At 33.0% G+C, this 25,082-nt stretch overlaps 2 protein-coding genes across 10 annotated transcripts in view; one reads left to right on the forward strand and one right to left on the reverse strand.

Moving 5' to 3' along the window:
• Nucleotides 1-9,024, forward strand: part of LOC149807394 (ankyrin repeat domain-containing protein 13C-like) — a 113,886-nt gene extending 104,862 nt beyond the window's left edge. For both annotated transcript variants that reach the window (XM_089966224.1, XM_089966232.1), the window contains one exon: nt 311-9,024. In XM_089966224.1, coding sequence (XP_089822350.1) covers nt 311-444 — 134 coding nt within the window. In that variant the 3' untranslated portion in view covers nt 445-9,024. The remainder of the gene's footprint in view (nt 1-310) is intronic.
• LOC149807395 (uncharacterized) overlaps nt 1-25,082 on the reverse strand; it is a 100,121-nt gene that overhangs the window by 60,300 nt on the left and 14,739 nt on the right. For 6 of the 8 annotated variants that reach the window (XM_089966257.1, XM_089966240.1, XM_089966242.1 and 3 more), the window contains one exon: nt 22,379-23,019. In XM_089966257.1, the coding sequence (XP_089822383.1) occupies nt 22,379-23,010 (632 nt within the window). In that variant the 5' untranslated portion in view covers nt 23,011-23,019. Of the gene's footprint in view, nt 1-12,756; nt 23,020-25,082 lie in introns of those variants that run through there. The other 2 variants (XM_089966264.1, XM_089966271.1) reach the window with 2 other exon arrangements.

Here is a 25,082-nt window from a genome sequence, read left to right on the forward strand (position 1 = left end):
GCCAGACTGATCATATGGTTGGAATCAAACCTGCAACCTTCTGGTCATGAGTTCAGCGTCTTAAAAACTAAGACAGCACAGTTCTATTGGGTAGTGATCTTAATGGTAACATTATTTATATATATATATATATAGTTAGTCAGTATAGCAACTATGTGCTTCAGACTTTTCTTCCCCTCTGAAATATCAATTACCCAGGTGAGCAGTATCAGGCCCAGTTGGGTTTCTTGTTTTATTTTGCATGTGTTATTGGTTATGATGTATGTATGCATCTTGTATTAACATAAAAAGTAGTTATTTTCTTTTATAGAAATCCCAGTATTCCCAACTGTGACTGCCAAAATTACCTTCAACTTTTTTGAGTGGCGAACAGACTTGCCAGGTAAACTTTTTACTGTTCCACGCAATTACCGTGAAGATCCAAACCGCTTCCCTGATTTATGACTGCTGTTGGACATATCGCCAGTTGAAGTTTTGTCTAGTCTGCATGAGAGCTATGTATTAAAGGAGTGTGAAGGAACAATATGGCTTGAAGTTAGGGCAGTGATGGACATCCCACTTACAAATCTTGGGAACTCAAGTACAGAAATGTCACTTCTTTTCTAGAGACAGATGCAGAGAGAGACCAACATTTCATGAAGTTATGCATTTACAGTAACTTTTCCTTCATCAAATACTCTATGCAAAGACACTGTTCACTTTATTTTACAATATATCATGAAGTGTGGACTAACTGGTGTCACAAAGTTTGATTTTATACTTATATAAAGTGAATGTCACAAAGATTTTTTTAAAATAAATGTTCATTTCTTTTTACGTTTAAAAATTCTAACATCATAACTAGTTGTCTCATCAGATCTTAATGATATATAGACTGATTTTAAGGTATGTGAACAAGATATGTAAAGAGAAAATAATGGACTAGACAACAACTGACCTTTGTGTCTTGTAATACCAGGAATCAAACATCTGACCTCATAAGTAAGTGCTTTATAATCCAAGTGAGATTCAAGTGAAATGCAAATGAATTCAGTATTACTACATTAGTACTTTCTTTTATTTATCATTTGACTCTTAAAAGCATCATTTAGGTACTTGGGTTGGAGAAAATATTGTTTTTTATAGCTGTTGTTTAAGATTCTATATTTAGCACCGTTTTCATTAGGCTGTACACCTGTCATATTCTAACTGATATCATAGAGGCTTTGTCAAATTGTCCTTCATTTCCAAACTGAAAGTAGCTTACTTAGGCCTATTTCAATCTCATTTTTTACTTTTGAAAAGCTCAGGACATTTTATGTTGTGGATGAGTGTTCAGTTTAAAAAATGTATGTTTTCATGTACACTGTGGGTCAAACTTTAAACAGCAATTTGCATATTAATATAATTGATGATATGTATTGATGATATGTATTACCATGAAATAGCGAAATTCCACCCAAGGGTCATAATTCTATGGCAGGAATGAGTTACAGCCCACTAATTATAACCTATATCTATACACCAGTTTAATAATTTTTCTCACAGTCCTGGGTAAACAAAATGATGCCCAACTGATACATATAAAACAATACAAGGATAAGTATCCATTGAAGACTCAAAAAATGTTACAACACAGATAACTCAAGTCCTGCATTTAAATCAACAGAAATATTGCAGACAGCAGGACTTGATGCATACGATGACTTTGTGAAAACAAGTCAGAGTAGCAATACACAGTATGTGGTAGGAAAAGATTATCCATTTTGGCATTATGCGTGAACAATTTCTATCAATAAATATGGATGTGGAATATTCTGATCAGTGAGAATCTATGTTGTTTATTCACTGTGTGATTTTAAACAAACATTTTGAACATTGATCTGCCAGTGCATAATCCATTGTCAGACCTGTCGATACTGTTTGCTGTTATGAGTATTATGTATGGATCAGTATGTTTGAATGAAGGGGATTTAATTAACAAAACCAATGTCTGTCATAGAATAGTAGTTTCTACAGTACAGTATCATCATTTAAGGCTGAGATTTGTATAATAGCATCATTTTTGTCCTTGAAAACATTTCACCAAGACAATTGGTTACATAGCAGAAAATATATACTGTCTAGGTTAGTGATGTTAGCACTTAATTCATATATTTTGTTTTGTATAATTTTTGGGATGATGGCATGGAAATTTTGTATATAGTAATTGCTTCACCAACCTAGTGCATGTCAGCCTGGTTAAGTACTTAATTTTGTCACTCATTTATTGTTAATATGTTGAGATACATCAACAGGGATAGTCTTGAACTCAACACAGCGAGGCAGGGAGGGAGAGGGGATTTTTAAACATCTACCATTTGATGACTTGGGATATATTTTATCACCCCATAACCCATGTTTGGTTTAAAAACAAGCATCATTTCTTTCAACTATGTTTAATTCTAGATTACTGTCAGTACTCGTGTACAGGTCAAGTCTAACTACAAACAACAAAGACCCTGATCTGCCATAGAAAAATATGCCTGCAGATCAGGGTCTGTGTTGTTTGTTCTACTGATTACTCCTAATAAACTGCACAGATCCAGATCTGCTAGCATATTATGCAGTTGCAGATTTGAGTCTGTGCAGTTTGCTGTGGGACTTGACTTATATTCAGTAGCCTCCAGACTAGTTTTGTTAAGATTATGTTTTTGATTGTGCCAGTTCTGTTGTGGTTAATAAATCATGAACTGCAACTCTAAGCTCATTTGAGCTATTCCATTCAAATCTACCTAAGGGAGGGGAAACACTCATTTTATCAGGGTGAGGTTTGAATTCTTTAAGGTTTTTTTTTTGTGCATAATTTTAGTTTTTATCTGTTGGTGATTCTCCTAAATAAACAAAAAGTGCCCCCCCCCCCAATTTAAATGGATTAGCTCTTAATGTAGTCAAGTTGGTGCAGATTGTAATTCATGTAATGAATATATGCAATGTAATTTCTGGATTTTTATAATTATCATACTGTATTTTAGAATATGTATGTAAGATTAAATTTGAGCATATTAGTAGGGTTACATTGTTCTAGAGACTTTTGAAAAGGGTTATTTAATTATTATTTAACAGTATTTATTTAGTAAGAAGAAAGTAGTATAGCTAAGAGAATTCTAATTAAGGACCATATTTGATTGGGTTAGAATTTAAATAAACTTAGTTGAAACTCATTCATTTGAAACAAATTGTACTCATTAAATATTGAATTATATATGAACTGACTTAATACTGTCAGTCAGTACATCATCCCACTTAGCATGCCTTCTTTTAATGATATACTGACACTTCATAAAAAGAGATTAGCCACTTTAGTCTTCAGTTTGAATTCTATGGGTATAGATGTCTTTATTGCCAAAAGTATTTATTCTGATGTTTAATTTTATTTATTTTGCTAATGATATTGTGTCTGTTATTGGGTGCAATGGTTTTGTTATTTTCACATGATGAGGCTGACAAATTTTAGAGAACCTTGCAATCCAGTTTTGTTGCTGCATGTTTCATCACATAATATTATGCTGATTACTGTAAACATGTTTTTATTTGCAGCTAATAAAGTAAGTGATTTCCCAATGTCACTGTTTGGTGACTACTCAATTTTTACAGCCCTGTTAATACTTGTAGTTTGAATTATTTGAGAATATGATACATTTGTGGCCATTTAATTTGCAGTGGCCAAGGATTTATTTAGTTTTGGTGTAAACAATTTTCATTGTCTAACAGAAAATGGCATTTATATTAGCACTGTATATACATGCCTATAAGTCAGTTCCAACAACAAACAACATTGACCCTTGTCTGCCATCACATGTGCTGGCAAATCAGGGTCTGTGTTGCTTGTTCTACTGACAATCCTTAACAATCCACATAGACCTGGATCTTGCACATTATGAGATGGCGGATCTTGATCAGTGTAGTTGACAGTTGTATATGACACAATTCATTGATTGGGGAAAGGTTCTATTTCTTCCTCATAAGGATCGTTGCTTTTTGGGATCTTTAAATTCATGGTTTTGCGTCAACTAAAAATCCATGAAAATGTGTACCCTCATGAAAAATAGTGAATTTGCAATATATTTCCCCTTCTTTGTTCTACAGTAATGAGTAGGGCAAATGTACAAGAAGGTTCACATCATGTAGGACCATGTAACTTTAATTGGAACCTGTTCATAACAAACCTACTTGGAACAGGAAAATCTGTTCTTTAAAGATGATAGCTTGTGACTTTTGGAAAAACTGGATATTTTTGCATTAGGGTTTAAAAATGTATGTTGATCCATGCAATCTACAACCCATCAGCCAGGAAAAGGAATGTATGGGTTTGCATGCATTTTATTCCTATGCACTTAGATAAATACCTATCATCAAATAATCCCATCACATTGGTAAGTACCTTATATACTCCCATATAAGAAGAGTCAAACTGCACAGACCCAGATCACCCAGCACAATTTGCAGTGGCTTATCTGGGTCTGTGCAGAATGTTAGGACTAATCAGTATAACAAATAAAACTGACCCAGATCTGCAGGCACAGTATGCTACAGCAGATCTGGATCTTTGTTGTTTGCAGTTTGACTCAATTTATAAGTGAGTATATATGGTATAGGAAACAGTATCTTGCCAACAACTGTCCGTAAAGTATTAGGTGAATGAATATTATAAAGTTTGCACAAGTTAAAGATTATTAAGTCTTAAAACGGAATTCATGTTGAAAAGTGAATGTTAGTCAGAGCTTTTGTTTTTACTGTAGTGCATTTTACTGAGATCATGGAAGAATTCTGAAACAAAATCTCTAGGACTAATTGTAGATAGATTACATAACATTTTGTATGCTCTGGATTCTATTTTTTATATAAATCTTTTTTTATTCTGTTTAGTTCTAAACAGAAGCACCTTGATGCAATCCCATATTTTATCAAATTGTTTGCATTAGTGAATGTGTACCGTACACTTGTGGATTCTTTTAGAATTATATGGCTTGATTCCCTTCTTATCAGCTCCCACATCAGGTATTTTGCTAAACAATACATACTGAAAACATGAAATTTTTATTTTTATGTTATCTCAGAATAGTTTTGATTTTAAAAAAAGTTTGTTTTAAATTTTTTACATAATTACACATTTTTATATTTATTTAAAGTCTTTTATACTTAGAAAACACTCCATCAGCTAGATAATGTTAAAACTCTGGCTTTAATCTAAGTCATGGTAAAGAATGAAAACAAACAAGTTTAGTAAAATTCAACAAATTCTTTTTCCCCTATAATACAAAGTGAAAATTTAAATAGTACTATTGTGAGTTAAATCCCATATAGCCCAAAAAGTTATTTCACAAGTCCAAAAGTTTTGAGTATTCCAAATGAATTCCAGTGATGTTTCAATTGAATTCCAATCTTGAATGTGCTGATGTACCAGTAGCCTGAAATAGTGTTGATGTTCTAACAGTCTTGATGTATCATAATGATATGATCCAAAATGTCTTTAAAAGAATTCACAATAGTCCCAAAAGAGTAATTTAGTCCAAGAATTATTGAGTACTCTTTAATTCAAATGAATAAATAAATAAATCCTCTAAAATAAAGCTGAACACAACTATAAAACTGATTCTACTAGTCAGATGTTAAAGCAGGAATAAGTAATTCTAACATAAACAACCTTAATATAAAAGTCCAAAGACACAATAAAAGGACCAGGATGCAGGACAGAAGTTTATTTCTAGAACAGTTCTCAGTTGTCAACAAGATCAGGTCTATTGCAAAATGTTTAGTAAAGAACATGACAAACATCGGATAGACCAGGAATTCCTGAGGGTGAAACTAATGTCCTGAACTCAAATCCAAGTAAACATGTTTACCATCAGATAATAATCTTAAAATATAACCTACAATCATAGACAAAAATTAGCTCTGTAATATGTTTTTTAAAAAAAGAACATCAATCAGGTAGGCCCAATCTCCTAGTCACAATTATGGACAAAGATCTATTACACAATATACATAATACTGTGTTGTAAGACTAACAGAATATGGGAGACAATCCCTTGCCATAAGGGGAGATTTAATGATTGCTACAAAACACAAATTTAAATATCCAACAAACACAAGATCTTTCTGTGGAAACAATAAAACTTCTTCCTCTTTCCACAAGTTAAAGTACCATTTAAAATTTCACAGAAGCAAGAAAATTTAATCCCACAAAATTACATGAATTAACAGTACAAGGTAGATGTCTTCATTATACAATACAGCCTCAGCAGAATGAACTCCAAGGATCTGTGTGAATTTGTTATAATTAGAGGATAGTGCATAGTGCCTATTCTACATTTCTAAGCTAGCATGGGACTGGATCCATGTGAAACTGAGAATCCTGTAGTTTATTGATCCATTTGGAGAAAATGACACATATTAAAGACATCTTGTGCCAAACAACTGTTTGATTGTGATATTTATTTGGGTAAGAAATTATTTACATTTTATAGATTTAAATAACTTGTATATGAAAAGTTAAACAAAAACTGCTTTTAACTGTGAATGCATTTATCAGATGTGTATACAAGTCAACAAATTGACTATTGTTATTCATACCACTAATAACACATTTTAACATGTGAAAAATTAACCATTTACAATTCCTACACTTTGTATTTAGCTGTATAAATGTTGATAGTATGGTGGTGGTAGACTTTTAGCATGGAGTAAATCAGTGTTGATGAAGAAAATGTTGGAAGATAATTTTTGGGTCCAAGAGATGTGTCATCCTCAGATATAATTAATAGAAATTATGTTGAGGTTTTAAAATTTGACATGTAAGTTGGATTCACTTCATCTCACAACTAACCCAACAAACATTCCTTACAAGTGAATAGGTTTATTTTGCAGTGAGACAATGATTGAGAAATAATAGCTTATTACAACTGCTCAGATTGGGCCCCATCAATTGATATTTACTTATTTGAGGCACTTACTTCACCATTTCAATGCTTGTATGATAGCATTATATATACCTCATTACATACACAGCATATGACCATGTTCCAGAATTTAACAATACACAGGTCAGGGCCTCGTGTTGTTTTCATCAAGTCGGAAGGTACAAAGATACAACAGTTACAAAATTAATTGTTGGTCATTATGTGGCAAATTAAAGTCTTTGTGAACAAGACCAGTGCAAAAATAACTCCCCCTAATATCACCTTATTTACAATTTTGGTTTATTTTATAAATGATATGTCATTTCAGTCTTATTAGATTTTGTTCTGATTAATTTTTAATGTGTAAAATTCCGCTTGGAAGTCACCAATGCATGAAGAGTATGAAATAGATATCACTGAGATTATTCATGGGGCTCTTAGTTTTGCAGCCTAAAGAAAAAAAAAAACTACATAACAGCCTTGTTTTGGAGTTTGAGGATAGTATTGGTGGTTCTACTTGTTCAGTGTTTTGCCAAGGATGTGTTGATAGAAAATTTTGTACAGAAATGTTAGTGAAATGGAATTTATCTACCTTATTATATGGGGTATGTTTACCTAAGGTTTGGTCAGCATTGAAAACAATATATGAGAAGTTTAACATCTTTCTTATATCTTTAACAATTGCATCTTATGTTGTCACAGATAATATCAGTGCTAAATAAGTGAATTCTAAAATATTTGTATTTTTTTAACTTATTCAACCTTGAAGACTCTTGACATGTTAGTAGTTATGGATTAGCTGAGGGTACCAAAGCACCTAATACAAACCAATGACCTTTTGAGCTTGGTTCTCATTAGGGTATATTACATTACAGAAACTTAGATTTAAAGCTTTTGATTCGATTGAATCTTTAAAATGACATGTAGCACCAAAAAGCCAAACAGCTTTATATTTCAGCCATTTCTCCACATATTAGTGGTATAATAAAAAAAGATTTTAACTCGTATTAACTTATAGTGAAGGGGATCATTATACTGGCAGGTTTAGTTAATTGTCCTGGCAGGTATAGCTAATTGTACTAACAGGGTCTAATTGTACCAGCAGGTCTAGCTTATTGTACTGGAAGGACTATCAAATAGTACTGGCAGGTCTAGTTTATTGTACTGGCAAGTCTAGCTTATTGTACTGTCTAGCTTATTGTACTGGAAGGTCTAGCTAATTGTACTGGCAGGTCTAGCTTATTGTACGGGAAGGTCTAGCTAATTGTACTAGCAGGTCTAACAAATTGTACTGGGAAGTCCAGTTAATTGTCCTGGCAGATCTAGCTATAATTGCATTAGCAGGTCTAATTGTACTGGCAGGTCCAGCTAAATATACTGGACTGTCTAGCTAATTGTACTTGCAGCTCTAGCTAATTGTACTGGAAGGTCTAGCAAATTGTACTGGGAGGTCTACCCAATTGTACTAGCTTTGTTTATTCTGTCAACTAAATCATGTTCATATACCCCATAAAACTTTATGGGACTTGCAAGAATAATAAACACGGCTTCGTTATTTTATAAATGTGCTGAAAATTTGTTGCGGTGGAGTTACTTGTTGGTGCTTGAGGTTTTAATGACTTTTGCTTACGAAACACTAACACTTAGCACCCACATCAATGGGTCAGAGGTCAGCATCAAGTGCTAAAGTGCCATTACCTTGGTAAGAATGATTTTTGTATTGAAGGTTGCTTTATGCTGAAATTTCCATCACAATGAAGTGCACAGATAACATACAGGCATAGCTTGTTAAGATATATATTACTCTGTAGCATATCCCCCCCATGAACTGAACTAGCAGTTTCAACCTCCAAGTGACTTTTCTTTACACTAAAGCCAAGTGAAGATGAATATTTTTTATTCATATCAACAACCAGTAAAATTTGTTCATGTATGTTGAATTCAAGTCCAATGTTAACAGTTTTGAGTATGTATGTTGTACATGCATGTTTGTACATTATTTTGATCAGCTGTTTATACACACACGAGTTCCACCAACTGGAGCACTGTTGTTTTCACAATTGAAGAATAAAAAAAATAACGATTAGATCTTAAGAGGTTACAAGGGTATTCTGGTTATTTTGTTTTAACTTTTTTATTTGATTTTGTTGTTGTTGTTGTGGGGTTTAACGCCATTTTTCAGCACGATAGGCTATACATGGCGGCCAGTATTAATGGTGGAGGAAGAACCCGGAAAACCCCGGAAAGAACCACCGACCCACGAGAAGCTACTGGCAGGCTTTCTCACATGCCCACATTGGCTGAATCTTAGACTCGAACCGCCGCAGACAGAGGTGAGATGGCAGTGATCCGTAACGAAGAGCGCTTTAGACCACTCGGCCACTCGGGGCCCCTTTTTTATTTGAACCTGTTAGTAAATTTACACATGCATCATGCAGGACACCTACAGATATATGCATAACTAAATGACACTGACATAAAATTTTATAAGGAATATAATTATGCAACTGAGCAAAGAACATGCTGTACAATTTAGGCACTCTGAGGGTACGCCAACTGATTTCAGGGTGACTTGGATAATGTTTATGGATGTAATTCTCAGTTGTATCCTATAGTTTTAAGGTGGTTTCTTCATTTTCAAAACATTTTCAATAGAAAATGACCATGTGCTGGAAGACTTTTGTCTGTGATTGGTGAACCAGAAGCTGCTGCTGTGAAGGGAATGATTGATGAAGATGCTTAATACACAGTGAAAGATATTTCTGTTACTATGGGTATTAATTTGTCACCTTTTTTTAAATATAATGACAAATCACTTTGAAGCTTGAAAAGGTTTGTGCAAAAGAGTTCCACATTTGATGATGACTGATCAAAAACAGGACTCGGGTTTGAATTATCAAATGAGTGACCTGAAACATTTTAATGAGATTGTCATGGGTGATGAAATATGGATTTTTACTTTTTTTTAACCTGACTCAAGAGAACATAATTAAGTTTGGATCAGAAAAACAAGAAACAACTAATTGTTTAACACAATTCAGCTGTTGGGATAGTTTTATATTTACACCACTTCCTTGATTACTCATGCCCTAATAACTCGCTACCCCTCTTGTAACATGGGATCAGGCATGGATCCCATTTTTAAAACTATAAAATACCGAATATTTATTCCTATTTCTTGAAGAAAATCGTGGTCAAAATTGGCAAAGGAAACTGACATATTGCTCGTTTTATCGTCAAAAACAATTGAGGACTTGGTAATTTTAATCAACATTATGAAATATCAACTTTAAAAAGAATTCATAAAATTTGTTGCATTTTCTTTCCAAACAATATTTTTAGTACACCATAATTAATGATACTCAAGGAAATTTTGATCAATGAATATGTCACTTACACCTAGTGGAGGCAGTATTTTGATAATTAAATACCAATTAAATAATTTTTTGGTATCAATTGAAATTTGTGGTCTAGTTCTGTGTTTTAGTTCCTTTTAAGTGTAATCATCATAAATGCAATGTGTCCTGTTGTAATTAAACGTAAAATGTGTCAATCTATCGTAACAGCTCTGTCCACAAGCATTTCTCTGAGAACCTAATTAAGTGCCAGCCGTGTTTTGATATCGGACTAGCGGAAACATTAGTTGTATTGTTGCACTAAATAAAAAGTACCCACCTTTTCTATTATCACATTAATTATGTCTTTTGAATCAAATAAAGGAGGTGGAATAAACAAAAAATTTAAAGGCATACAAATCCTACATGCTTAAGAACCAGCGGCTTCGGTTGTATGTTCGGTAACTAATTTCATTTGATCAATTGAACACTTATAAATGTTATTGTGAACATAATCTAATTAAACTATCTTAAATGAACCTACTCAGTCATAACTGATTAAAGATAGCAAGGCAACCAAGCATAATGAGTACTTCGTAAAATAAAGAGCTTTGTTTCACAGATACGAGCCATTGTGGGGAAAACAAGTTTCAGAGAATTCCTGAATTCACATACAGAGATATTCTCAAGGATGATAAGAAGTTTCACTGTTACTTGCAATGAAATCATGGCATCAATATTTTATTAACTGAACAATTCAAAAATTCAGTTTTGAGGTAGACAAGTTTCTCATGAAATGTTGCGTTTTTTTTATTTTATAAAAAGAAATCTTGTTTGGTAGTATATCAACAGTTAGTCTGGTTCCCGGCTTCTTAGACTCCTTGTTTCAGAAACAAAACTGTTTTACACCACTCCAGGAACCAGACTAATCAACAAAAAATAATGTGATGTAATACACAAATGTTTTCGTGTACCATGTTGGTTGTTGAGGGGCAGATGATTTGAAGCCACCATGTAGCTGGAAGTGCATTTCTCAGTGTAAGCACAATATATCATAAAGCAAATACAAAGTGATGATTAATTATTTGATAATCAAACAGTGTGTAGAGGTGCATGAGAAACACTTTGAAGCAATGTACTGATGTACTGTTCACTAAAAAAGAACCTTGTTGGAAGTATACTAATATTCTGAATACCTTTTAAATATTGCTTATATTTATTTAAAGAATTAAACCCTGACAACTTGCATCTGAACATTTGCATTAAGTAGATTAGGAGGTCATTAGTACTGTGATAGTGTGACAGACCTGTGAACATGGCATAAAAAACAAAATCATACCATCTTGATGATGTGGATACATCATCTTACACCATATATAAGAAAATTTTCTTGCAATATTGTCATGGATTTTCAAATAGGATAACATGGAATGGTTGAACTTGAATGATTTAGTAATCCATTATTCCCATGCCAGCAGTTACAAGGTGATTTAACATCATGCCCCATGGTTGCCTGGTTCGTGCATTTATTGTTTCATTAGTTTTGTAATGCCCTTTATATGTATCAGTAATGCATAACCTGTTGCTATTATGTTACTTGGGTAGAATGATAATAGCGGTTTGAGACTTTTGTTACTGTTGAAGACTTAAACCCCCCAATGACTTTGTCCTCACATCATGCGCAAGTGCATACAAGCCCACCAAGCAAAGTTACCATGAGGTGCCCCTGTCACGTGGGTTAGAATTCTTTAACCTAGATCGGTAACCAAGTACAAACTGCAAGTACAAACTGCAATTATCATGCTACTGACACGTCTCTGAAACCGTGGTATAAACTCTATTGATGTGACAAGTATATACAGAAGTACTTAAAAGTACACTCTTTATATGTCTAGAGGAGCAAAACCATAGCCGAGATATACAACCATTACAACACGTTTACAATTGTTGGTTTTGATGCTGTGAATGGAAGCATGCAAGTTGGCACAGTACCCTATGATGAGTAATTTGAGGTTATTTGGGCGGGCATCGACTTAACACTCATTTTACACAAGTCTGCGGATTTGTTACTGATTATTCAGATTGCAGGCCAATTTATCTACAAGATCTCATACAGCATTTCATATTACTACAAATTACAAATATAATGGAAACATTGTAAAGTTTATCATGTGCTGAAAAATGGCATTAAACCAACCAACCAACTATAAATGAAGAGCGTAGTTGACATGGTACTGTGTTCTTACCTAATTAAATAACATTTTTGTATGCATGTGTGTGTGTGTGTGTGTGTGTGATTATCCGCAAGCAAAAGAAGTGCTATCAGTGCTCTGCAAATAGTCATCACCATATCAGCAGGCAATCATGGATAATTCTAGGTGCAAGTTTACAGAATGTGAGCAGCAGTCCATGACATAAAAAATTGATTTAGTGGATCTCTGGACAGCAGTCAGTCCTGAAAGTTGAATATTTACTGGCAATATGCAAACACTGAAACAGAGTAGGCTGGACTATTTTTTAATCTCTCATGACATGTTTTCAAATTATACTAACTCATCTATTACTTCTGGCTATACAGATCATTCAGAAATAACACTAAAATTATCCATATCTGCATTACCAAGAGGTCCTGGGTACTGGAAATTCTATTCAAAACTATTAAAGCAAAATGAAATAAATTCAGTTGGTAAAAAGATGTGTATCCAACACAGTAGAAGAATACTATTGTAAAGGCAATAAGATAAACCCACTTCAGGTGAAATTAACTTGTAATGATCAATTGTTTTTTAAAAATCCTTAGATCAGAATCAGTTATTCACAAGCGAAGGCAAAACAGGAGAAACAAAATTTCAGGAAAATTGCAGCTGAAATATAGAACTTAGTTAATAACCCACTATTATGAAAGAACTGAACAAAAATAGATATTTAGAAATGAGAAAAAAATAGGTGGAATGTGTAATGCTAAGATCGAAAGCAAGGTGGTATGAATCTGGCGAAAAAAATACTCAAAGAAAACCATTTTCTTAACCTTGAAAAGAGAAATTAGACAAAACAATAAAAATGTTAATTATGGAAGATGGAACAAGGGTAATAGGTCAGAAACAGATATTAAATCACCAGAAAGATTTTTATGAAAAATTAACAGAAAACAACTACAATTTACAAACTCATAACCACTTTTTAAATCATGATAAATAAAACTTTCAGATTTTGAAAGATGCTTATGTGAAGGTAATTTAACTTTTTTGGAATCAAGGTTTAGCACCGAAACAATGAAAAATTAAACTAGCCCTGGTCCAGTGGATAAGTATTGAATTCTACAAATTCTTTTGGAAAGATTTTAATGGCTTTTTGGTCTCAAAATGCTGGATATGATTTGCAACATTTTTCAGAAGTTCATTCTTGGGGAATCATTATTTGCATTCCAAAAGAAAATAAAGACAGAAAATTCATTAGAAATTTAAGAAATTTCACTACTTAATGTTTATTACAAGATTGCTTCAGTATCAATTGCTACTAGAGTCAAGAAAGTCCTTCCTTTTATTCTCAGTGACAGCCAAATGGGTTTTAGGAAACTGAGAAATTTGTTGAAGTAAATTAATGAATATAATTCAACAATAAATACCAAACCACATAACCCACCCTGAGTGCAATAGTGGAGTAGTTTAAGAAGATGGGAAACAGTGGATCATAAAAAGAAATATTAATATAAAGTGGGTTGGATAAGGAGCTATTAAAATATTTGAAATACAGTGCCCATATGTCAAGCCCACAGTAAAAGCATTGGTGGAAAATGTGGCTTTGATACCAAGGTCAAAGGAACAAGCAAGAGTGTTACAGAATGAATTGTCTTGGTTTCATAATGATTTGTTCCAAATATAAAGAAAATCCATCAAGAGGTTTTGGAAATATAAGCTAATGAAAAAGTTTAAACAGCAAATTTGGTAAGACTCCTGAATGACAAGTGCTGTAAAAATCTTTAACCAAAAACTTAAGCCAAAATTTGTCTCCAGTCTAATTCTTGACCCCATGACAACACTGAAGGGCAGAACCCAGATCCCAGTGATACTGAGAGGATGCTCTGTAAGATGATGTTATATTTTAAAAACATTAAGTGAACTGAAAAAGGGGTTATGGAAGAAGAAGTGATGAAATCTTAACCAAGATATGTCCCCATCATAATTCTTGACCAAATGGCCCCACCCAAGGGCAGATGTGCTATGAAGAGAAGGGATGTATGTGATAATACTGTATTCTAAATACATGTATAGAGAAAATCAGACAAGGAACTACTGAGCTATATGTACTGGAAACAAGTTTTAACCAAGAACTCAAATCAAAATATGTTCCCACTACAATTATTAACCCCACTGCCCCACCCAGGGTTTGAAATGAGGGGCATGAGTGGTATTGAGAGAGTGCATTTGATGATAATCAAAATATGAAGTGAATTAAGTTAGGAATTATGAAAATGAAGTGATGGGAACAGATTTTTGACCATCATGATATGTCCCTAGTAAATTTCTTGACCCCATGCTTCACCAAGAGGCATGGTAGAACTCACATACCCATGCACTCTCACACCCATAGGCAGCCTAAATGCTAGATTCCTTCATCATGGGGGGCATAAAAGACCTGAAACTGAAATATGTGTATTACGTATATCTAAATTGTTGTAACATTTGGTACATGGCTGTATCTATATTGTAATTTTTATTCATGATCATAAACTGTATTATCTAGAAAGATTTTACATAGCTATTTTTTTATACAGTTTTAGACTCTATTTTAAGACATCAAGAGTGCCTGCAGATTGCATTGGATCTATAAATAGGTGCTGTGAATCTTCTAATCATAAAACCTGTTTACAAGTTTGGGCTAATTTCCCATTGGATAGGTCAGTCAGGTGTGTTCTTCAAAGAATTTATTTCCCAATAGATGGGTCAGTCAGGTGGGTTCTTTTACAATATGGGCTATTTGCAAAATGCCACACAGTGAGTAGGAGAAATCTGCATTTTAGGACTCTGCCTATATATAAGCAGGTAGAGCTAGACAATTTTTTTGTCATTGTCATTTCCTATGTTCTTGTTATAACATCAATCTGCAGCTGTAGTTAATGTTGTGTTTAGTTATTATCTGAGAGGAAACATTTATTTAGATCACTCACTGGAATAACAAAGTGCTCACTGGAATAAAATATTATTCTGGGACTATTATGAATTTATTCAATGGAGTTCTGGACAATGCCATTTTGAATCATCAGGCCAGTTTGCAGACCAGTACATTCAAGGATCTGATGTGATGTGATTTGGATTTTTAATGTAACTTCAACAATTTTTCAGTCATATCGCTACGATGTCTGCAATGTGGCAGTTTATAGTGATGTCTAGCACTGGGGCATCATGCTGCAGACATGTAGCATGATGTCCCACCCAGACACATTATCCTGACACCAGGCTAACCAGTCCTAACACTAACCTCTTAATGCTGAGCACCAAGCGAGGCAGCTGTTAGTACCATTTCTGTAAGTCTTTGGTATGATTCGGCCGGGGATTGAACCCATGACCTCCTGCATCCGAGGCAGAAACTCTAACCACTAGGCCACCGGAGCGGTTCAAGGATCTGAAATTCATTCAGAATATTTGATTCTTTTGGACTTGAGCATAACCTTTTAGGATTATTTTGAATTTAATTCAAAATACTGTGACTTCCTCTTACATTTTCAGTGTATAACTTTGATAATTATTTGTTAAGTTTCACAAAACTTGTTGGTTGTGGTTCTTCCTGTTACTTAATTTATGACCATAGAGTTTAAAAGTATGCATGAAAACAAGCAAATATTGACCTTGTGTTTCATCAGGATATTTATTTAGATACACAGCTTTCTGTCATAACAAGTCAATAAATCTTCAAACATTTCTCCATCAACTCTGCATAATAAATGAGCTGTATTTACAAAGAAGCCTCCATACTGTGTTCACAATTATGCCAAAGCACAATAAAGGGAAGAGTAAGGTTATATTCTTTCCCAAATGTCCTGCAAACTTGTGAACTTATCAATACACTGTACAGGCTTTTCTGGTGTAGTAGTCTGCCATATTTATGTACCACTGGTCACCATGTGTCACTATATACATTTGCCATTATGGTACTTATTATGGGTACTGATTATATAAACACCTGACACAAAAAGACTGCCTAAAAATAAATAATGCCACCAGAAACACTTCCATATTACTTTCATTACTATGAATAAACTTTATTGCTGTAGAATAATTACTCTCAAACACTAGAGTAAACAGTAACAATAGAACAGAATTAACAAACATTATTATTTTATTCAGTTTTTTTGCCCAGTATTTAAAAACGTAATGTTACATGAAAATTTAGCAATGACTGAAATGTTCTGTTAATTTAAATAAAACTTGGAAATTTATGATAAACTTTTAAATATGAACTTATTGAGGAATTCTTAATCTGACAACATATCCATTAAAAAAGGGACTTGAATGCCAGAGTTATTGGAAAATCACCCATTTCAAATACACAGTGGTCTCATTTTTTCTCTCAACCCACTGATATACAATCAAACTTCCCTGTGAGCATTGGGATTACTTTCCTACTTTCTTGAAAATTAAAAACAGCCATTTTTAAGATGACTTTTTGACAAAATTCTTATTTGAAATATCTTTTTGTGATTTGATTTTAATTTATTCCCAAGAAACACCATTTTGCTTTCATGTTTTAATTAAAGTAAATCATGATCTTTATAATTAACAGGTAAATTTGATAGAAAATACAAAATAAATTATGGATGTTGGTGTCACATGTGTTTTTGTATTCTGCATTTCTTTCCCACCCTCACCTGATTTGTAATTTCATCGTTATCAATACTTTGCCATCTGGTAAAAGGTATCATTCAAATTTAACTGCCTGAAACATCAAAATTCAGGCATGATAAAAATGACTATTCATTTAATTATTTCCTTATTCAGTAAGATTATTCTTGCAATATCATAAATTTATTCTTAAGAGATTGAAATTTTTAGATATTTATTGAATTCCTTAATTGTTTAATTTATAATTTAAGTACTTAACTATACATTCACTTCTATATCTAATTATGCAATATTTTCACAAAATCGTAAAGGAACTAGCAAATGAAAAGTGTGACAAATACGAGAGTATGAAAGCAAGATGAATTCTTTTTTTTACTGAAAATCTTATTTTGCAGACATTTTTATTAAATCAGTTAAATAATTCAATATTCTGAACAAACAACTGGAGAAATGACAAACCGTCCATGAAAATCTGCCTCTGGTTAAAATAATATCTAATTAGATAATAATAGAGGAAAATATCCAAATAATAACAACAATGAACTTTATGGTACATATTTAACCAAATGAGTCTCCGCAACATGCTGTTAACTTCATTACTTGTGCAAATAAATTACATTTACAGTAACTGTGTACAAATAATGTTTCTATGGTACCAAACACTGGGGTATATCATTAACATGATTGCAAAAGTCATGTGACACTAATGAAGCTGCATCCTTTAAAACCAGAATGGGAAGGTCTACAAGTGACCTATTTTTTCATATTAAATCACATTCTTAAATAAAATTTTAAAAAAGACTTCTCCCCACCTCCTCATTGTTTTTTAATATGATGCCTAGATCCAAACAGTTTTACAAATACACTTATTTATTGACTATGCACAGAAATGTACATACAAACACTCAAACTAAGATAAAACCTCAAATGAACAAGTAAAACACACAAAAATACAATGTATCTGCACAAAATGATCCAATACTGTAAAACTTGTACTAGCTGTCACCTGCTTGTAATGGTCAGAATCACGAGATAACATTATTTACTGCCACCGGGATATAGCTGTCCTCTGTATATCAGAATCACCTGCTCAATGTGGTCACCCTGTAGTCACAATGAATGAACATTGTTTCTGTGTGTGATGGTCAGGTTCACATAAGTGTATGCTGCCTTTATATTTTAAATTTTCAGATTCCAGTGTAGATTTTATTAGTTATGTAAAATACAATAAAGAAAACATCTTTACTTGAATCCTTCACAGTTGTCTCTTGCTAATCATTGTTCTTCTTCATCTTTTGGGATGCCCAAGCAAAAGATGTCTCTGTAAAGACTACTTGTCAATAAAGGCCATTTTTGGTTAGTATCTAGGATGACCACTTTGTACAGGTCCAACTGCACTTGAAATTAGCAGATGCATGTATATCAGAGGTGTGTGGTAAACTGTTAACTGCATTTTGTTCGGTGGTATCTATCATGATATTCTTCACTGTACTGGTACTTTGGTGGTTTCCATCAGTGCAAACTGTATTGAAATTCCCCAAGTAATCATGTTACAGATTTAGTAATATTCACAGAATTTTTTCATTGTTCATGACAAAATAATTCAATTTTTTTTTATACAAAACAGTTGTATTACAAAGATAATTATATTTATGATCCTTTAGTCATGTTTGATATGTGTCATGTATGTTAAAATGGTGGCCATATGGGATGTTGTTTAAAATATTCAGGCAAATCCAACTTTTGAAAACATTTGAATTACCCTTGCCCAGAATTTTTAAAATTTATTTACAGGTGTATGTTAATCTGTTTAATTATATTTATTCCTTTGTAAAACTGTGAGTCATCCTAAAAATTTTCAGTAGAGCAGCTGTTTTCTGTTTGAATTTTACTTGATTTCTCAACAAAATTGAGTTAATTACTCTGGACTGTTATTTTGTTATACTGTTAAGAATATCTGTCTCAAAATGACTACGAATTTACTGCATAAGCAATCATCTTATGTAGTATCATCTAATGCCTCTTAGGCCACAAATATTGGATGACAAACCCACATTCAGTTATTATTCAAACACATCATTAAATGGTTCCAAAAAAACTTTCCTGCATGTATAACAAATACTAAATTTACTTAGACACCTGCATACACATACCTCATACTAAGTAGTATAAATGTTGCAGGTACAAGACACAATGACTGTTATTCCCAATATATAAGGCTGTACTAGTACTTATTTCCTTGAAAATTAAGTATGTAATGAAGAATTAAGTAATTAAATTTTTTTACATACAATTTTTTGACTAAGTTCCATGTTGATAATAACATTTTAAACATTGGCTCATCAAATCTGTGCAGACCTATAGCAATCTGGTACTAGTGAAGATGTCTGTCACCTCCTCAATGCTAGGCAAAAAAAGATAAGAAACCATCAAGCAAAATGGTGCAAGTACATGTAATACAATGCCAAGATTTTTTGGGCCACGAATTGACCCATTCCTTTGTTACTAGTATATTTGGGGGTAAAATGCACAAGCCTAACAAACTTTTATACAAATCCCATTCTCTATATCCTCATACATGCAAAGAGAACAACATAAATTATGTAAAATTAATATCTCCCTCATATATACAAAGTAAACCAAATAAAAAGTCTATAAAAGAAAAAAAATATCCTCTATATCATATTTATTTGCTTTTGCTAGATAATCCATATTGTATGATGTCTCTTGTAAATAAATATAAAACTGCAACAATAACTTACAAAATAAACTTTACTTTTTCTATAAGATTACTTTTACCATGAAAAATGTGAATGCTACATTATACACCCAGCCTATGTTTAACAGTCATCTATGGAGGCACTTGCTGGACCCGTTTGATGGAGATTATTGACCAATATGTCTCAGTGACCTGGAGCTTTGGTCATATATATAATCCTGAACTAGAGTTATGTGCTTCCACCATTATTTTCTTATTAATCTTGCCATGAACTCAGACCTCTAGACTTGAGAATCTATAAGTTTTTTAATCATCCTATGTCCAAGCTATCCACAAAGTTTGGTAGACAAATTTATTCTAGAACAAAAGTTATTTTGCAAAACCCTTTTTTATGATTAGGACCTTTGACCCCCAAATAAATAGGCCTCTTCCATACCTGAAGTGCAGACCCCCCACCCCCCATGTTTATGAAGATACATGATCTGGGATTAAAGATATGTCTTTTTATCAATCAGTTTCACTATGATCTTTAACCTTATGGAACCAAAATCAATAGGTTTCTTTCTGACCCAAAGTGCAAGTTATCCTCAGTGAAGGTATATGGTTGTTAAATTTTTGTGCAGGGCCATTATTCTTCAGCCACAGTGACTTTGACATTTCGGAACCTGAAATCCATAAGCTTCTTCTTTACCCCAAGTGCAAAAATTCACAAAATCTGGTCCAGGTCTGTAATGTAGAACACATACTACCGTGTGGAAACTATTTCTCTTCTTTCTGTCACAATAATTTTGACATTGAACCCCCAAATCAATAGGTTTCTTCCTTACCCCAAGTGCAAACTATCCATAAAGATAATCAGTGATTATGATGTAGAACTAATGTTATTGTGTGGCAACAATTTTTCTACTTCCAATCAGTGACACTGAACTTGGACCATTTGACACCCCCAAATCAACAGACTTCTTTACCCTATGTGTGAGCTATCCTTTAGTTCTGTCCAGGTATGTGATAAAAAACTAATGTTATGCTAAAACCATTTATCACTTTCAGCCATAGTGAGTTTTTCTTTTGCCCAAGTGCAAGCCAACCACAAAATGTGGAAAGTGTAGATGATGAAGAGCTTAAGTTATTGTGCAGAAAATGAACAGTTTAACTGACAGAAAGATTGATGGGCAGTGGGACAAAGATGGACAGACAATGTCACAATTCAAGTTCCACCAAAATGCAGGAATATAATAACATATAATAATAAACATAAGATATGGAAAGCATTATTTTATCAAGCAAAAGCCTGGTATCAATATAAAAAGTTTATGGTCCCCATTCATTAGCATCAATATTAAATTTATTTGTCTCAAAGATACATGTTCAGCAGTTATCTAACAAAATGCATAGTGAGGTATACTGATTAGGCTAAGTAGTTACAAATAATATTTGACACATATCACAAGTTAAAAAAATGCTGCTAGATTCTTTGATCAATCAGCACAATACATTTGAAAATATACAGGGATCTACAGCTTATGTAAAATTGCACAAATGCATACCTGCCCTCAAGCCATATTAAGCCAATTCAATTTATTGCCTTGTAATTGATTTCATTTACTAAAAGTTGTAATACAGCTGGTTGGGTTAAAATGGTTATGTAACATATGTTACATGTGATCTAAAACTGGTACTAAATGTGGAGCTCAGCAATCTATCTGTGTAAAATATGGTTAAGATAAACCTAACAAAACTACTCATACTGTGTGGTGCACCGAGTTGGAGGGGTTTATTTTATCTTCTGAAGAAAAGTCAAACTGCTATCAGCAGCAGGTAATTACAAAGATCAACCAGCCAAACAATTCCTGTACAAGGACAATCTGTGTAAATAATATATAATCTGCAAACATTTATAGTTATACTGGAACCCTGATCATATTTTTCAGTTCTAATGAACTGTCCCCACTTGTAATGCTGTATAACTGAAGTCAGATTATGCAGACATGACAAACACCAAAGAAGCAAAAAGAATTCTCTGAAGCATTTAAACAAAGTAAACTGTAGATTATGAGAAGTGGTGTATACTGATGAGCATCCAATAACTTTCTTTTTAAATGTGATGCTCAACCAAAATATTCTCAAGACTTTAACATACTGCACATTAATTGGGTTCATATCTTTCTGAGTACCCCTGGAGCTAATAAGCATGTATCAGTATTAATGTTCATTAAAGTCCAGACAAATGTAGGTTACTTGTTTAGTCCTAATGAGTAAATCTGTTAAACTGTTGCTTTAAGTTAAATATGACAAATCATGACATAAATTGTATATGCAAATCAAATATTATGTTTTACATATAAAATTAAGTTGCATAAATATAGACAAAGACAGATATCTCTGCTGGAAAGGACTATGTAAATCTGAGCTGAAATTCATTAACATAAACTGAAGAACACTTTAGTGCCCTGTTTGTGAAACATCCCACACTCCTTTTCTGTAATGCATCTTGTACAACCAACAAAAAATAAAAATGAATCAAATGAAGAAGAAAAATCTAGATGACTGAATACAGTTACCTACAGGTAAAATTCCTTTCTTCTCATTGCTATTACAGATTCAACTTGTTGAGATTTTGAATCAGAATAATTTAAATCAGAATTTTGCCTTTCATTCTTCCCTTCCTCTTCCTCTTCATCTTCTTCTGATATTGAAAAATGTTTGGTATAATGATCTCGTACAAATTGTTTTGCCATTTCTGAGACTTGAGATTTCTCTGAATAGTCCCCACCATCCTGTCCATTAATGATTTCACTCTCTGCTGTGTTTTCAAAGCTACCAGAATTCACAAAGGATTCACTATCAATCTGTAAGGCCTCCTGTATATCTAACATGAGTTGCTGTAAATTTGGTACCAATTTTTTCACACTTTTAACAGCAGTATCACATTTTTGCAGCCTATCTATTTCAGCATTTTTCTGCCTTAGTAGATCTTCAAATTTCTTTTGTTGTTTTTCTAAAGTATGAATCTTCTCTTTACACTGTATCAGTTCCAAATCCTTAGATTTCAGTTCTGATATATGGGCTTTCAATGTTTCATCTTTGCTTGCCACAATCTGTTGATGCTCTTTCAGTGACCTTTCAAGGGAGTTCACTCTGTTGTGAAGAGCATGCAGGTGTTTATTTGCTTCTTCTATATGTGTTCGGCTCAGCATGATTGAGAGCTGAAGAAGAAAGAGATATGAAGGTTACTAATTTTACTGAAATTTATGCAACAATTACAGCAAGAGTCTTTTGATGGAACATGTGCTCTACTAGTGGAAAAGAATTACAAGGAATCCAAGATAGGATCTTTTCATGTACTTTTATTAATTTTAAACTATGCTGAAACTATATCTGACATTCTTAAGAAACTGTGCTCAAAACACCCAGCCAAGCTAAATCCAACAAACCAAATATTTGGTAACAAAAATTTTCTTTTATGTCTTGAGTTTACATTTTCACAAAATACCTGTAAGTGCAATACAATTTTTTTAGTCTTGACCTTAGGCCTTGAACCAGATATCATGGATTTAAAAAAATCACTGAACTTGCCTTATGATATACTAACTAAGCCTGGTAAAATCTAAAATTAAATATTTCTTTGGAGAAAAAGGCCTCTGACTTTAATTCAATGTCAGTGTGCTCACTATAAACTTGTTTTTAATGCAACTAACATGGTTCCCACTTTTCTAAATATAAATTTCCAGGTCTTTTCCAGGATAAAATTAATTTTTTCAAATCTGAAGATGTTTCTCTTTCAAGATTTTCCAGAACATCTATGTCAGATAAGATGATCATGTACAAAACCACAAAATGAGTCACATGAAACAAATCTTACTATTTTCCTATAAACTGGCATTTAAAGTCATTTCAATGTACAGAATTCAAATCCTAACGTTACTTAGCTGACCTGCATTATATTGCTACATGGAAACAACATAATGAACATAAATTATTGTTTCCTTTCAAACCTTTAATTCTAAAGATTTCTAGAGCAATATATGTGCATGTTATACAAAGTAAACATTTCCTATCACAGTATGAAAAAAAACCCAATAAATGCAAAGTATTAGAATCTTATCTTGTAACAAAAAAAGTTTAACCCTGAATGTATGTGTGCCAATAAAATCTCAAACAAGATTCTTCAACCAACCTAAACTCCTTATTAAAGATGATTTGGTTAAAAATTCCATCATTTAAAGGCATTTACAAAAGGGTTGATTTAAATTTTGACAAAAGACCTTAAAAATTGTATATTGTTGCATAAACGAGGGCCAAAATTTCTGTAAAATCATTGTCTTCTTGTAGGTCAATAAACCAGTTCCAAAAACCTGTATTGATGCATGGGCTCTTATTGTTTCTTAATATATAATAAAAGGGACAACAATATCCCATTTCTCCTGCATTCTATTTAAGATCTGAAACCAATGCTTCAAGCTACATGTCACTGTGTAATACTTTCGCACCAAAGTTCAGCTCATAGATTTGACATTTTTCTAATCCGGGTTTCCTCCCAATATTTCAATCCCATTCTTTATATTTGGACATTTAGGATGGAGTGTGGGTTCAGAGCAATTACAAATAAAAAATTTGGAATCTGCCGCCACCTTAAGAGAGCTTACCAGTGGGCCTAGCAAATTTAAACTAAGTTATAACGACTTATACCTGCCTGAAATCGATAAGAAAAATATTTATTTTCTCAAAAATGGCAAGTATTATATTCGTTATGTCTTTAATCCGCTGACAGACTAGACAAAACTCAGCCATTTGCGTTTATAGTCAAATGACTTCACAGCTCAAACAACAACATCGAAGTCCAATAGTCACGTGATATCAACAACAAACTCCTTTTTAATGTTGTTGTACAAAGTTTCAATTATATTAAATGATTGTACAAAGTTTCAATTATATTAAATGAAAGTCTGATACCTTTCGTAAAAACCAGAAAGAACATATAATTCTCAACATATTTATTTCGAGAACAACTACAAGAAACATGGCCAGTCTGATTCATCAAGCAGCGTAGTCTGGTTCCCTGCTTCGTATGCTTCCTTCCTGTGTGAGAGAGCACATGTCAACGTGGTAGTCACATGATACAACTCCGGAAGTAGGTCTCAGAATAAATATAGAGAATTTTGTGCTCATTCATTTTTGTATTTTTATTGCAACCAGTATATGACTTTCATTTAATATTTTTTCTACAATATTTGAAAATGACAGCTGTGAGATTATGTGTGCTCGTGTG

The sequence above is a fragment of the Sinohyriopsis cumingii genome, chromosome 1 (assembly GCF_028554795.1).
Source record: "Sinohyriopsis cumingii isolate HCF-2022 chromosome 1, ASM2855479v2, whole genome shotgun sequence".
Lineage (NCBI taxonomy): Eukaryota > Metazoa > Mollusca > Bivalvia > Unionida > Unionidae > Sinohyriopsis > Sinohyriopsis cumingii.